This window comes from Nerophis lumbriciformis, linkage group LG13 (genome assembly GCF_033978685.3).
Source record: "Nerophis lumbriciformis linkage group LG13, RoL_Nlum_v2.1, whole genome shotgun sequence".
Taxonomy (NCBI): domain Eukaryota; kingdom Metazoa; phylum Chordata; class Actinopteri; order Syngnathiformes; family Syngnathidae; genus Nerophis; species Nerophis lumbriciformis.
This window is the reverse complement of record NC_084560.2, coordinates 41,553,494-41,570,324: the sequence shown is the minus strand read 5'-3', so window position 1 is coordinate 41,570,324 and position 16,831 is coordinate 41,553,494. Positions and strand designations below refer to the sequence as shown.

Below are 16,831 nucleotides of genomic sequence, written 5' to 3'. Positions count from 1 at the left end.
GCTGTGGGGCCCTATTGTAATGAATCACACCTGAGCCATCATAAATTAATTACATCTTTATTAGACACGTAAACAATCGATCAATGTCGATGTTTACTTATATAGCCCTAAATCACGAGTGTCTCAAAGGGCTGCACAAGCCACAACGGCATCCTCGAAATAAGTTAAATAAGAAACTAACTAATTTAGTTATCATACAAACAGAAGAAGCCTGAAGCTAAACTCAGAGAATTTTTCTCAAGTGCAAAAATTACGACTAAATTTTCATTTGACATTTTAGTAAATAAACATATTAGATTTTAAGTATTTTAGCGCTGGTTAACTCTGTGCATTTATTTTTCATCAGTTTTTGAGTCTTTTCTTTTGCACTATATTTGATTGATTTATTTTGCCTTATGTTCATGTGTTCAATCAACCATCTTTTAACAATCTCTTCAGGTTGCAGCGTTTTATGAGTGGTCTTAGGCCCCGTTTACACTAAGTCGGATAAGGTTATCCAGGGTAAATGCCACCTAGTCATATCCTTGTCCACACACACACACACAATGGTCGTTTAAGACCCCCTACGTCCAACGCATACGTGAAAAATGCGCACGTCTCCTGTGTTGCTTATGTGTGCAAGTTTTTAAATTGACCTTATCTGAACAATATCCAGTGTTGTGGTATTTCAATTAACTGGAATCCAATGTGCTGTGGGGCCCTATTGTAATGAATCCCACCTGAGCCATCATAAATTAATTAAATCTTTATTATATACGTAAACAATCGATCGATCGATCGATGTCGATGTTTACTTATATAGCCCTAAATCACGAGTGTCTCAAAGGGCTGCACAAGCCACAACGGCATCCTCGAAATAAGTTAAATAAGAAACTAACTAATTTAGTTATCATACAAACAGAAGAAGCCTGAAGCTAAACTCAGAGAATTTTTCTCAAGTGCAAAAATTACGACTAAATTTTCATTTGACATTTTAGTAAATAAACATATATTATTAGATTTTAAGTACTTTAGCGCTGGTTAACTCTATGTGCATTTATTTTTCATCAGTTTTTGAGTCCTTTCTTTTGCACTATATTTGATTGATTTATTTTGCCTTATGTTCATGTGTTCAATCAACCATCTTTTAACAGTCTCTTCAGGTTGCAGCGTTTTATGAGTAGTCTTAGGCCCCGTTTACACTAAGTCGGATAAGGTTATCCAGGGTAAATGCCACCTAGTCATATCCTTGTCCACACACACACACACACACACACAATGGTCGTTTAAGACCCCCTCCGTCCGACGCATACGTGGAAAATGCGCACGTCTCCTGTGTTGCTTTGTGTGCAAGTTCTTAAATTTACCTTATCTGAACAATATCCAGTGTTGTGGTATTTCAATTAACTGGAATCCAATGTGCTGTGGGGCCCTATTGTAATGAATCACACCTGAGCCATCATAAATTAATTAAATCTTTATTAGACACGTAAACGATCGATCGATCGATGTCGATGTTTACTTATATAGCCCTAAATCACGAGTGTCTCAAAGGGCTGCACAAGCCACAACGGCATCCTCGAAATACGTTAAATAAGAAACTAACTTATTTAGTTATCATACAAACAGAAGAAGCCTGAAGCTAAACTCAGGGAATTTTTCTCAAGTGCAAAAATTACGACTAAATATTCATTTGACATTTTAGTAAATAAACATATATTATTAGATTTTAAGTATTTTAGCGCTGGTTAACGCTATGTGCATTTATTTTTCATCAGTTTTTGAGTCTTTTCTTTTGCACTATATTTGATTGATTTATTTTGCCTTATGTTCATGTGTTCAATCAACCATCTTTTAACAGTCTCTTCAGGTTGCAGCGTTTTATGAGTGGTCTTAGGCCCCGTTTACACTAAGTCGGATAAGGTTATCCAGGGTAAATGCCACCTATTCATATCCTTGTCCACACACACACACAATGGTCGTTTAAGACCCCCTCCGTCCAACGCATACGTGGAAAATGCGCACATCTCCTGTGTTGCTTTGTGTGCAAGTTCTTAAATTTACCTTATCTGAACTATATCCAGTGTTGTGGTATTTCAATTAACTAAATTGGCCCTAGTGTGTGGATGTGAGTGTGAATGTTGTCTGTCTATCTGTGTTGGCCCTGCGATGAGATGGTGACTTGTCCAGGGTGTACCCCGCCTTCCGCCCGATTGTAGCTGAGATAGGCTCCAGCGCCCCCCGCAACCCCAAAGGGAATAAGCGGTAGAAAATGGATGGATGGAATCCAATGTGCTGTGGGGCCCTATTGTAATGAATCACACCTGAGCCATCATAAATTAATTAAATCTTTATTAGACACGTAAACAATCGATCAATGTCGATGTTTACTTATATAGCCCTAAATCACGAGTGTCTCAAAGGGCTGCACAAGCCACAACGGCATCCTCGAAATAAGTTAAATAAGAAACTAACTTATTTAGTTATCATACAAACAGAAGAAGCCTGAAGCTAAACTCAGTGAATTTTTCTCAAGTGCAAAAATTACGACTAAATTTTCATTTGACATTTTAGTAAATAAACATATATTATTAGATTTTAAGTATTTTAGCGCTGGTTAACTCTATGTGCATTTATTTTTCATCAGTTTTTGAGTCCTTTCTTTTGCACTATATTTGATTGATTTATTTTGCCTTATGTTCATGTGTTCAATCAACCATCTTTTAACAGTCTCTTCAGGTTGCAGCGTTTTATGAGTAGTCTTAGGCCCCGTTTACACTAAGTCGGATAAGGTTATCCAGGGTAAATGCCACCTATTCATATCCTTGTCCACACACACACAATGGTCGTTTAAGACACCCTCCGTCCGACGCATACGTGGAAAATGCGCACGTCTCCTGTGTTGCTTTGTGTGCAAGTTCTTAAATTTACCTTATCTGAACAATATCCAGTGTTGTGGTATTTCAATTAACTGGAATCCAATGTGCTGTGGGGCCCTATTGTAATGAATCACACCTGAGCTATCATAAATTAATTAAATCTTTATTAGACACGTAAACAATCGATCGATGTCGATGTTTACTTATATAGCCCTAAATCACGAGTGTCTCAAAGGGCTGCACAAGCCACAACGGCATCCTCGAAATAAGTTAAATAAGAAACTAACTTATTTAGTTATCATACAAACAGAAGAAGCCTGAAGCTAAACTCAGGGAATTTTTCTCAAGTGCAAAAATTACGACTAAATATTCATTTGACATTTTAGTAAATAAACATATATTATTAGATTTTAAGTATTTTAGCGCTGGTTAACGCTATGTGCATTTATTTTTCATCAGTTTTTGAGTCTTTTCTTTTGCACTATATTTGATTGATTTATTTTGCCTTATGTTCATGTGTTCAATCAACCATCTTTTAACAGTCTCTTCAGGTTGCAGCGTTTTATGAGTGGTCTTAGGCCCCGTTTACACTAAGTCGGATAAGGTTATCCAGGGTAAATGCCACCTAGTCATATCCTTGTCCACACACACACACAATGGTCGTTTAAGACCCCCTCCGTCCGACGCATACGTGGAAAATGCGCACGTCTCCTGTGTTGCTTTGTGTGCAAGTTTTTAAATGTACCTTATCTGAACAATATCCAGTGTTGTGGTATTTCAATTAACTGGAATCCAACGTGCTGTGGGGCCCTATTGTAATGAATCACACCTGAGCCATCATAAATTAATTAAATCTTTATTAGACACGTAAACGATCGATCGATCGATCGATGTCGATGTTTACTTATATAGCCCTAAATCACGAGTGTCTCAAAGGGCTGCACAAGCCACAACGGCATCCTCGAAATAAGTTAAATAAGAAACTAACTTATTTAGTTATCATACAAACAGAAGAAGCCTGAAGCTAAACTCAGAGAATTTTTCTCAAGTGCAAAAATTACGACTAAATTTTCATTTGACATTTTAGTAAATAAACATATATTATTAGATTTTAAGTATTTTAGCGCTGGTTAACTCTATGTGCATTTATTTTTCATCAGTTTTTGAGTCTTTTCTTTTGCACTATATTTGATTGATTTATTTTGCCTTATGTTCATGTGTTCAATCAACCATCTTTTAACAGTCTCTTCAGGTTGCAGCGCTTTATGAGTGGTCTTAGGCCCCGTTTACACTAAGTCGGATAAGGTTATCCAGGGTAAATGCCACCTATTCATATCCTTGTCCACACACACACAATGGTCGTTTAAGACCCCCTCCGTCCAACGCATACGTGGGAAATGCGCACATCTCCTGTGTTGCTTTGTGTGCAAGTTCTTAAATTTACCTTATCTGAACTATATCCAGTGTTGTGGTATTTCAATTAACTAAATTGGCCCTAGTGTGTGGATGTGAGTGTGAATGTTGTCTGTCTATCTGTGTTGGCCCTGCGATGAGATGGCGACTTGTCCAGGGTGTACCCCGCCTTCCGCCCGATTGTAGCTGAGATAGGCTCCAGCGCCCCCCGCAACCCCAAAGGGAATAAGCGGTAGAAAATGGATGGATGGAATCCAATGTGCTGTGGGGCCCTATTGTAATGAATCACACCTGAGCCATCATAAATTAATTAAATCTTTATTAGACACGTAAACAATCAATCGATCGATGTCGATGTTTACTTATATAGCCCTAAATCACGAGTGTCTCAAAGGGCTGCACAAGTCACAACGGCATCCTCGAAATAAGTTAAATAAGAAACTAACTTATTTAGTTATCATACAAACAGAAGAAGCCTGAAGCTAAACTCAGTGAATTTTTCTCAAGTGCAAAAATTACGACTAAATTTTCATTTGACATTTTAGTAAATAAACCTATATTATTAGATTTTAAGTATTTTAGCGCTGGTTAACTCTTATGTGCATTTATTTTTCATCAGTTTTTGAGTCCTTTATTTTACACTATATTTGATTGATTTATTTTGCCTTATGTTCATGTGTTCAATCAATCAATCGATGTTTACTTATATAGCCCTAAATCACGAGTGTCTCAAAGGGCTGCACAAGTCACAACGACATCCTCGAAATAAGTTAAATAAGAAACTAACTTAGTGTTGAATAAGAAACACCGGATTTCATATCATTTGACGATGTTGTTAACTATAAGTAATTAAGATATAATTATTGAATATTCAGTGTTAATATTTGAGTGGGCCCCTTTGTAGTGGAAAAGTTGGGCCCCGAGTTCTAAAAGGCTTAGAACCCCTGATCTAAGTTATAATAAATAAATAAAAAAAACAATGTTTCAGTTAGACATTAAACATTTTGAGTTTGAAAAGTGACATCGGTAAAAATAAATAAACAAATCAATTTATCTAGGGATCTAGATATCTGGTTAGGACACTCCTCACTCTTTTGCCTTCACCTTCATTGTCCATTCGTTTTTGGTGACTTTATATACTCTGGACCTAGACCAGTGGTTCTTAACCTGGGTTCGATCGAACCCTAGGGGTTCGGCGTAGCCTCCGCCACCAAGGTAAAGACACATCCGACTTATCATGTAAATAAAAACTTCTCCCTATCAGCGTATTATTGATACACCCAAACAATGTTGCCTCTAATTTTCCATCTGATTTGCAGGTTGTTTGATTGATCGATTGAAACTTTTACTAGCAGATTGCAAAGGAAGAGAATACAATATATGAAACAGTACAGTTTACACAGTACAGTACATATTCCGTACAATTGACCGCTAAATAATACGTTTTTTCAACTTGTTTAAGTCGGGGTCCACTTTAATCAATTCATGGTAATGTGTGTAAAGGGTGTACCGTATTTTCCGCACTATAAGGCGCATCGGATTATAAGGCGCACCTTCAATGAATGGCATATTTCAAAACTTTGTTCATATATAAGGCGCACCGGATTATAAGGCGCACCTATGTCAACAAAACAGTCAGATAGGTCAGTCAAACTTTATTAATAGATAACAAACCAGCGTTCTGACAACTCCGTTCACTCCCAAAATGAATAAACAGCTGATTTACTCGTGTTACGTAAATCAAACGTGCAATCACAATATAGTAACACGTGAAATAGTGCAGAGCAATAACAATATATCAATAACTCAACGTTGCTCAAACGTTAATGTCACACAACACAACACACTAAATAAAAATGTAAAGCTCACTTTATGAAGTTATAGCTCATTCACAAATCCCTCGAATTCTTCCTCTTCAGTGTCCAAATTAAACAGTTGAGCGAATACGGCATCCAACATGGCCGGCTCCGTCTCGTCGAAGTCGTCATTAATGGAGTCAGTGTCGTTGCCGTTTATTAGTTCAGTGACAATTCCTGCCTTCCTGAAAGCTCGGACCACAGATGAGACTGAATCAGCCCAGGCATTTACGATCCACTGGCAGATAGTGGCGTATGTCGTCTGGCGCTGTCTCCCTGTCTTGGTGAACGTCACGTGTGTTCGCCTTCTGTCATCCACTGTTCCCACGCAGTTAGCAGTCTAGCTTCGAATGCCCTGTTGACACCAATATCTAGCGGCTGGAGGTCTTTTGTCAATCCACCCGGAATGACGGCGAGTATTGAATTAAGCGCGTAAGCGTGTCTCTTAATGTGATGTTATGAGCTAGCAAATATAACAACTACACTACCCAGCATGCAACGATAGTGACGAGCATGCGCGGTAGCCCTGAGAAGCGTTGTTGTATGCTGGCAGTTAGAATGTGGTTATGAGCACGCTGTGAGTAAACGTTGAGAACTCAGTTAACACGCCTCGTCTGCATTATTTATAATTAGACAGACAACACACTTAATAGGAGCCATTTTGGGGTCTTTACATAAACACACAAATGGAAATGAAACGTCACATATCCCAGCATGCACCGCGCGCTTCTTCTTCTACGGGGAAAAAAGATGGCGGCTGTTTACCGTAGTTGCGAGACCGAAACTTTATGAAAATTAATATTAATATTAACCCATATATAAGGCGCACCGGATTATAAGGCGCACTGTCAGCTTTTGAGAAAATTTGTGGTTTTTAGGTGCGCCTTATAGTGCGGAAAATACGGTAATTTGTTGTGAGTTCATGCACTGTTGGTTTTGTTCTTTGAACAAGTTGATGTTCATGCACAGTTCATTTTGTGCACCAGTAAAAAAAAACATGACTTTTTCTTGAATTTGAACCCTTTTTTTTTTCACTAAAGAAGGGTTCGGTGGATGTGCATATGGTGGGGTTCGGTACCTCCAACAAGGTTAAGAACCACTGACCTAGACATTGAGTCCGCGACAAACATGGCGCACAATAACTGATACAATCTGCTTTGCCAGTCCAAAAGCATTCGCTGTTTTCCGTAGTTTTCCCTCGACGGCCCGGTAATACAAAACACACGCTACCTTTTTTTATCACATCCACGAGAGCCTGGATTCTCGATGACTCTCCTTCGACAAATGGACAAAGTTTTTCGCTAAGTAGAATCACAGCTGACCTGGACATTGAAAAGTTCTCTTGCCGTCTAAGCGCTTTCTCTTAAGGTATTCATGTGTGATTTCCACAAGCGTCTGTACAGACGGAAGGAGATACACGGGCATGTTCGGATGACACCTCCATATTTCCAGTGGTTAGCTCCGAGTTACGAAACCGCTTTATAAAGTAAAATTTACTTTAAAGGGGTCATAAAATGATTTTTCTTACACATTTGAAACTTTTTCTTGTGGTCTACATAACGTGTAATGGTGGCTCTATGGTCAAAATATAGCAAAGATTATGTTTTACAGACCATCTTTAAACAGTCTCTTCAGGATGCAGCGCTTTATGAGTGGGCTTAGGCCCCGTTTATACTAAGTCGGATAAAGTTATCCACGGTAAATCCCACCTATCCATATCCTTGTCCACACACACACAATGGTCGTCCGTCCGACGGCGCAACACGACCTAATACGCATATGTGGAAAATGCGCACATCTCCAGTGTTTTGTGTGCAAGTTCTTAAATTGACCTTATCCGAACAATATCCAGTGTTGTGGTATTTCAATTACCGTATTTTTCGGACTATAAGTCGGAGTTTTTTTCATAGTTTGGCCGGGGGTGCGACATATACCCAGGAGCGACTTATGTGTGAAATTAACACATTATCGTAAGATATCAAATATTATTTAGCTCTTCGCGTAAGAGACTAGACGTATAAGATTTCATGGGATTTAGCGATTAGGAGTGACAGATTGTTTGGTAAACGTATAGCATGTTCTATATGTTATAGTTATTTGGATGACTCTTACCATAATATGTTACATTAACATACCAGGCACGTTCTCAGTTGGTTATTTATACGTCATATAACGTACACTTATTCGGCCTGTTGTTCACTATTCTTTATTTATTTTAAATTGCTTTTCAAATGTCTATTCTTGGTGTTGGGTTTTATCAAATAAATTTCCCCGAAAAATGCGACTTATACTCCAGTGTGGCATATATGTTTTTATTCCTTCTTTATTATGCATTTTCGGCAGGTGCGACTTATACTACGGTGCGCCTTATACTCCGAAAAATACGGTAACTGGAATCCAGTGTGCTGTGGGGCCCTATTGTAATGAATCACACCTGAGCCATCATAAATTAATCAAATCTTTATTAGACAGGTAAAAAATGTGATAAAGAACATTTTACATCAATCAATCTGGGGATCTAGATATCTGGTTAAGACACTCTTTACTCTTTTGCCTTCACCTTCATTGTCGATCTGTTTTTGGTGACTTTATATACTCTGGACCTAGACGTTGAGTCCGTGACAAACATGGCGCACACTAACTGATAGTCTGCTTTGCCAGTCCAAATGTATTCGCTGTTTTCCGTAGTTTTCCCTCAACGGCCCGGTAATACAAAACACACGCTACCTTTTTTTATCACATCCACGGGAGCCTGCATTCTCGATGACTCTCCTTCGACTATTGGACAAAGTTTTTCGCTAAGTAGAATCACAGCTGACCTGGACATTGGAAAGTTCTCTTGCCGTTTAAGTGTTGTATCCCAAATAGCTGCAATCGCTTTCTCTTTAGGTATTCATGTGTGATTTCCACAAGTGTCTGTACAGACGGAAGGAGAAACACGGGCATGTTCGGATGACTCGCCTCCATATTTCCAGTGGTTAGCTCCAAGTTACGAAACCGCTTTATTATGAAGCTGGCTGTGGCGCATTATTTCTGACGTCACTTCCTGTGTGGGCACTGTCTATCTGGCGTCACTTTCTCTGTGAACTCAGTTTGTAAACGATCAATGAGTCCATACAAAGCTAAGATTCAAGAAATACACGGCACACTTAGCCGTGTAAAAAAATTTCCGAGGAGGGGGACCTTAAACGCTGGTTTGGTGTGGCTGACACAGGGCTTAGGCTAGAATATTATTTGTTAGAGGAGTTATCCGGCTTAGTGTAGACATGGCCTCACATTCACACACTAGGGCCAATATAGTGTTGCCAATCAGCTAGGGGTATAATGGTACACAAACATTTCGGTTCGGTACGTACCTCGGTTTAGAGGTCACGGTTTGGTTCATTTTCGGTACAGTATGAAAACAGCAAAATATAAATTTTTTGGTTATTTATTTACCAAATTTGCAAAATCTTCCACCAAAAATATTTTTCTTAGTGGAATGTTTGATGTGAAGTAATGGGAACCTTGGATAGGTCAATAATTCATAATATTGATTTTGATTCAATATTATGTTTTGAGCAATGACAGTTTAAAAGAAGAAAAAAACAGCTTTGTTTTATTCAACATTGCAACTTTTTCTAAATTACATTTAACCTTTAAGCTTTTTTATTTCACTTTTGTTTATTTCAAAAGTATTTTTAGAATGTGCCGTGGGCCTTTAAAACATTAGCTGTGGGGTGCAAATGGCCTCCGGGGCACACTTTTGACACCCCTGCTATAGATAATAAAAAATTAAATGTGACAAATCTATGGATAAAAAGCAGAGCCTGGCGACGCATGCGCGATTATCATAACTCGCTCGCGCTCTCTCTCTGTCTCTCCCTCACGAATGCTGCTGCGCACCTTCACAATTTGTTTTGTTTATAACCTTCTTAACTCTGAACTTACATTGTTAATACACGCAACCATAGCTCCAGGTGCCGGGCATTTAGGCGGCCCCGCGGGGGAGGGCATATCCAGTGGGGGGAGAACGTGTGGTCAGGACCTGGCCTGGTCGCTGCAAGCACGCTAGACATGTCCGGTTTCGGCAGACATGTCCTCTTTTGCTGGCATGCTGGCGGCTAACGGGCTACGATAGACTGGCCGTGCGTCCTCTTTTCGCCGGGCGTGTCCTCTTTTGCGGAGCTGTCGGAGCGGGGTTTTTGAGTATTGTTTACACAACGTGCAGTACGCTACTTAATATGTCCGTGTGGAAACTCGTTCGGTACACCTCCGTACCGAACCGAAACCCCCATACCGAAACGGTTCGATAAAATACCCGTACCGTTACACCCCTACAATCAACCTATCCCCAGATGCATGTTTTAAACATTTGGAACTTTTTCTTGTGGTCTACATAACGTGTAATGGTGGCACTTTGGTCAAAATATTGCAAAGATGATGTTTTACAGACCATCTTTAAACATTTTCTTCGGGATGCTGCTTGCATTTTAACTGGCACTAAAAAACATGAACACATTACCCCCATTTTAAAATCTCTTCACCGGCTCCCTGTTCATTTTAGAATTCATTTTAAAATATTGTTTGTCTTTAAATCGCAACAGATTAGCGCCACAATATGTCAGACCTTTTAATAATGTACACCCCCGCAAGGTCTCTGAGGTCTGCTATTCAGTTTCTTCTTGTCGTCCCGAAAACCTGTATATAATCCAGAGGTGATCGTGCATTTTCTGCTGTGGCTCCAAAACTTTGGAGCAATATCCCTCTTGCTATTCGGACGGCTCCCTCTGTAATGATTTTTAATTCACGTTTTAAGACATATTTTTACTCTTTGGCTTTTAAACCAGCATGAGAGTTGTGATTTTAGTCTATTTAATTTTCTCTGATGTATTTACTCTTTATAGTTAAACGTTTTATATTACTGACTTTTCTACTATGTTTGTCTTAACTTCTGTGCAGCACTTTGTGAAACTTATAGTTTTTTTTAAATGTGCTATATAAATAAAGTGGATTGGATGCAGCATTTTATGAGTGGTCTTATTTACGTCCATGTGCTGCGTCTTCTCCCTGTCAGCAATGATGTCGTTTTTAGTGCTTTTATATGACATCTACTGACAGATATAAGTTTGAACTATACGCTATTTTGGATTAGACATGGCGACTGTGGACAATGTATGCATGAGCCGGTCTACCCCAACAAAAGGATAGAGAAAAATAAGGAACTTATTGACTACAGTTTGGACAAGAATGGAGGGCTAGCGTTAAGCACTTTGGGTAAAACGTTACCATATGTGGTATTTCTGCGCATGTCATAAATGGGACACCTGTCTCAAATTGGGTAAATTCCAAGTGGCTCATTTAGAGAAAGAATGAAGGAAGGCAAGATTCTTTTATAAATACATTTTATAAATATCTCTGCATTGCATCCATAGTTTGATTTCAAATTTTTGATACTAATGCATATCCCAAATACACAAAAACCAGACCCAATAGGTAAGAAAAGCTGTTTTAGCATAATAGGTCCCCTTTAACTTACTAGCTGTGCAATAGCAAATATGTTATGTTTTTTGTAAAAATTCTCGCAAGCCTATAAGGGTGTAACCTACTGTGGTCATCATTTCAAGGCACATCTCGTGATTTAATTTCAGTTGGTTTGTCAATTTACCAATTAAATAAAAACGCTAATATATCAAGCCTTCTGTATTTTAAATTGCTGTATTTTCTCTTTCTTTTTCCAGGACGTTACATTCCACCTCACTTAAGAAACAAGGACGCTTCCAAAAATGGTGAGTTTAATATAGCTTCAAAAAAGTTTGAAGCTCATCACAGCCTGGTGAAGGTATCCAAAATGGGGCGGCTCCTTGATTCTTGTTTTTTATGGGATTCACATCACAGCAACTTCAACTGTGTTGACACATGTGCATAGGGATGTAACGATAAACGGTATTAATGATAACCGCGGTAAAATTTCCAACGAATATTGGTTTTAAATGAAAATGATTGGGAAAAACCCCACTGGATAACCACACTTTTATATATTCATGGACTTACAGTTGTCAGCTCGCTAGTTTAATTGGTAACATGAAAACAAGAGATATTTACGTCTTTCTTTGTTAAGCAATATGCCCAAGTCCAAACTTATACAAACACATTGGTGTCTGAGCCTTTTGGCTCAGCTCTTTCTTCACCACGACGAATTGATACAGGGTCCGCATCACTGCAGATACCACACCGATTCGCCTGTTGATCTAACCATCCACTCTTCCCTCACTCGTAAACAAGACCACAAGGTACTTGAACTCCTTCACCCGGCATTCCTCCCTTTTTTGGGCGAGGACCACGGACTCAGACTTTGAAGTGCTGATTTTCACTCCAGTCGCTCCACATTCATCTGCGAACCGATCCAGTGAGAGCTGGAGATCCTGGCCAGATGAAGCCAGCAGGACCACTTTATCTGCAAAAAGCAGACCTGATCCTGCAGCCACCAAACCGGATCCCCTGTCTGAGCAACTAAGATATTCAGTTGTGCAAATTGAACCTACAAGCTGTGCTCTCTTAGCACATAGTGAGCGTTCTACACAGAGGAATACAAGACGCAGGTGTTAACGGTTTGTTCAAGGACTGCTTAAGAGAGTAAGAAGCCACAACGTCCACCAAAATAATTTTATTTGTTACGCACTTTTCATTTAAATAAAGTCCTACAGCACAAACCGATATTTGAAACAACAGCTTAGCCATTAAACAGATAAAGTAAAACACTTGATGAAGCACATGAAACACAAAACCTACAAAATAGTGCATTTTCTAACAGCGTGTCTAATTGTTATTAAAAAAATAATTTTCTCAAAAGATTTTAGTGTGTTTAAGGACTTTTTGAGCACATTCAACAATACCGTGATAACGTGATCATTATGGTCACCATAAGTGTTATAAAATGTTCTTATCGTTGCATCCCTGCATGTACTTCTCAAATGCTTCTTGTCCTCAATTTGTACACATTGTTTTTGTTTTAGCACAACAATTCAAGCTGTTCCGTTTCCCCACTAACGACAGCCTCTTAAAGGCTTAAAAAGGCTGTGTTTGACGTGCCTGGCACACTGCTAAGTCACATCATGTTACACTTGACTACATATTTTGAAATCTTGTAATATCACGCCTGACAATATATCCTTTTTTTTCTTTCTACTGTGCTCTCATTTCACAGCAGGAAATGCTTATTCCGCTGGTAGACAGTGCGGTTATTCAGTGGCACCAGTAAATCTCTGTAAGTCCCTTCTGTCTGCTTTTGCTGAGGGCAAATCTGCATTTCCACATGCATGAAATAGCCATCGCAAAGTCAGTGTTAAGGGGTTGGGGAGAACCTTCTTCACTTGAATTTTAATGATGGCCTCAATTGATGTGCTATGCTGCTTGGGTGCTTTTGCAGGCAAACATTATGGCAGACACAATGGGTGCTTGTCAAACTTTTTCACTCTTGAAGTCTAGTCCATGTTTTGTCAACAGTACCTTCAAGCCTTAATGTCACTTGCAATGTTCCCCAAGTTCCCCCAAAGCCATCCCCACAGCCGTGGCAAGCAGAGAGCCATGAAAGGCAAAGAAATAACTCTGCTTCAGGATATGAAGACCCTGAGATTGGTAACTACTTAGTACCTAGTGTAGGCCTGCGCTCATATTGCACCAGCCGGTAACTACACAGACGTCCCTTTTTATAGCCTGCTGCTACCCTACCTTTTGCTCAGGTTACCAAAGACTGGCCCCTGAAGAGCTTGCCATTTACCATGCCTACAACGGGGGCTGGAGAAGCACATGTGGTATATACCATTGGCTGCTACCTGCATGCCCTGTTGGCATTTCACGGCCTTGATTGTTGAACACTAGAGAACACTTAAAGTGTGTCACATGTGGTTTAAACCAGAGAACCCTAACCACTAGGTTGTGAAAAATAACTCAAATTCAATGGGAATGCATATTTTGGAAAGAGAGTTGTTTTATTTTTTAAATATACAGTGTACATATTTTTTACTCTTGCCGCCACTGTACAGTTAAAGTTGGGCTCTTGCAATCACTGAAGACGGTTGCGTAAATGAAATGTTTTTTCTCAATGCTGAGAAGACCGTACTCAGGATGATGAGATAACCTGAATGTAAAAATGTCAGCAGCTACTTAAAAATTGTTTTGTTGCTTCCATGCTAAGTGTTTGTCATTTCATAATCCAGTACTTTCCACAATGGCATTAAGGGTGTTGCTTTTGCAGTCCAAAAGTAATAGTCAACTTCCAAACAATAAGACGCTTAAATAACACTGCCTGTCACCCACACATCAAACAATCTCTTCAGTTAACAAACACCAGACATGCACCAAACTGTTTATTTATTATGCGTCTTTGTATTATACACAATTAGGGATGTAACGGTATAACTATAAACCGTGGTAACATTTTGGACGGTGAGTAATAGTTTAAATATGTAATTACCGAAAAAAAAACATAATGCATTTTAGGCAACACTGCTTACTTCCTGTAAATGGAGTCACAAGCAGCACTGGCGCATGCGCACATTCGTCGTTCGACTTCAAATAACATGGTGGAACACAACTACACGGTCTTTGCTACTGAGATTGATACGGAGAAAGTTTTCTTTTGCTTCATATCCGTGGTGTCTCGGTGTACTTTTAAGAGCACACTGCTGTTTTTAGATGGCAATAGGTGTGGACAAAATTGGAGACAAATGCATTTGTCTCACACAAAAAGTGTCAAGTGAAGGAGAAAACTATTTGATGTTCCTTCATTTTCTGAATACAACGTCCATCAGCTGTGACTGAGAGTTAATGATGTGAGGAAAAATGCAGCAGTCGATGTGTTGGGAATGTTTCCACAACTTTTTAACACTCTTTAGTTTGTTTACTGGGATGCTCACTCGTCCTTTATTGAATTGCAAACTGTCAGTGTTCAAATAACATCAATACAAGTTGAACGCAGGCTGTGAAGATTCTGTATTCGATGTGAGATATATCACTCCTGTTTATTTTTGTTGGCCAACAAAACTAGGAACACTATTTTTATGTACATGGACGAAAAGTGTGGTTAGGTCTTATGGCCAACAGGTGCTGCCTTGCAAAATTCTTACATTGTTTTTATTTATCTATCTCTATGTTCATACAGTGCTATCTATCCTGCACAATTTTTGCGTTTATTTTATTTTAATTTTTTTTCTGCCATATTACTAGATTGTGTTGCTTTCATATGCACATTAAATTTCTGCTTGAGGTCCATGAAACGGTGTTATCTACATTGTTTCTTCTACAAAGGAAATAATTTTGAAAGTTTTAAAAAAAAAAACTTGGTTAAAATATTACAGTATAAGTAATTTCTAAAAAATACTGCGCACATTTAAAAATACCGCAATAACGTGATCATTTTGGTCACAATAACCGTGATAAAAAATTGTCATACCGTGACATCCCTATATACAATACATAATAAATGCACTGCATTAGATCACTCGAAAGTCCTTAGGGATTGGGACCACTGGCTTGAACCACAACAGCATTTCTCAAAGCCTAATAAGCATGGTGACGGTGCCTCCTTAACAACAACAATAATAATAATATTAATTTTGCACTGCATCACTTGTTGCTGTTCTTACTAATCAATATTTGGACCAGTATTTAGTGTCTCCTTTAGGCTTCGTTTTGAGGGTCTGTAACATAGTTAGCAGTGGAATGCGATTGCTCCTTGCCAATTATATCCGGTAACGTCACCTTTCATAGTTAGAAAATCAAAAGTCAAAACGATCCACAATGTTAAAACCCACGCTTGGATGTACTTGGGTGAAATGGTTAATAAATGCGATTGCGTTGCCTTTGGCAATACAGAGAGCATACTATCAACCATGTAGAGACAGGTAACGCTCAGTCATGTAGATACGGTCCTTTAGGTTGCTTAATTAAAGCACAAAGGATAGAGCTGTTGTAAAAGGCAGGTTTTCTACAGAACACGTCTGTGGAGGATCGGTTATCAGGTGCTAGATAGAACATTTCAATTTTAAATGGCTTTGGCTTACCTCCAGATATGATGTTCCAATACTATGATTGCCATGTGTTACGGTAACCCAACATCTACTGGCAGCTGAGCAGACGTATCTGTAAAGCTGGTGGGGGGTATGGTAAAGTTTAAAGAAGGATCTCAGAAACATGTCAACATTGGCTTTATTTGGAATGATAATGTATTGGTGTGAACAAATACCCTTACAATCACTAAAAGTCCTTAGTCGTGCCCAGAACTTGCTAAAGTTGTGTAAAGCATTTTATGAGAAAGGGCGCTATTTGTATTTTCTTCAGTTGTACATATAAAACACCATAGTTACTTTCATATAATTGAAATATTTCCCCCTCCATTAATGCAGGGGGAATTATTGGTTGTTGACTTGGTAAAGTTAAGATTTTAAGGTGAACCAACTTTGGTAAGTTGGTTTCTTAGCAAAGTGTAGACATTCGGTCACCAGATTTGTCTGCTTGGTAAATGTTCAGAGCTACAATTTGTGCCAACTTGGAAATTGTATTTATTTACCATAAAAAAAAAAAACGCCCAGCAAAGATCTTAAGTAGTTGGCAATTTTAAAGTATTTAGTCAAATTGCTCTGTCAAGAACCAAGTGAACTTTAGTTTTTTAATAATTGGCTAACTGACAGGTTGTTGGCAGCTAACAAGAGAGTTTGCATTTGC

At 38.8% G+C, this 16,831-nt stretch overlaps 1 protein-coding gene across 6 annotated transcripts in view; it reads left to right on the top strand.

Annotated features, from left to right (window-relative positions):
• The window catches only part of ddx3xa (DEAD-box helicase 3 X-linked a), a 30,012-nt gene that overhangs the window by 1,185 nt on the left and 11,996 nt on the right, over nucleotides 1-16,831 (top strand). For 4 of the 6 annotated variants that reach the window (XM_061970792.1, XM_061970791.1, XM_061970793.1 and 1 more), the window contains exon 3: nucleotides 11,848-11,895. In XM_061970792.1, the coding sequence (XP_061826776.1) occupies nucleotides 11,848-11,895 (48 nt within the window). Of the gene's footprint in view, nucleotides 1-11,847; nucleotides 11,896-13,313; nucleotides 13,374-16,831 lie in introns of all 6 variants that reach the window. The other 2 variants (XM_061970789.1, XM_061970788.1) reach the window with 1 other exon arrangement.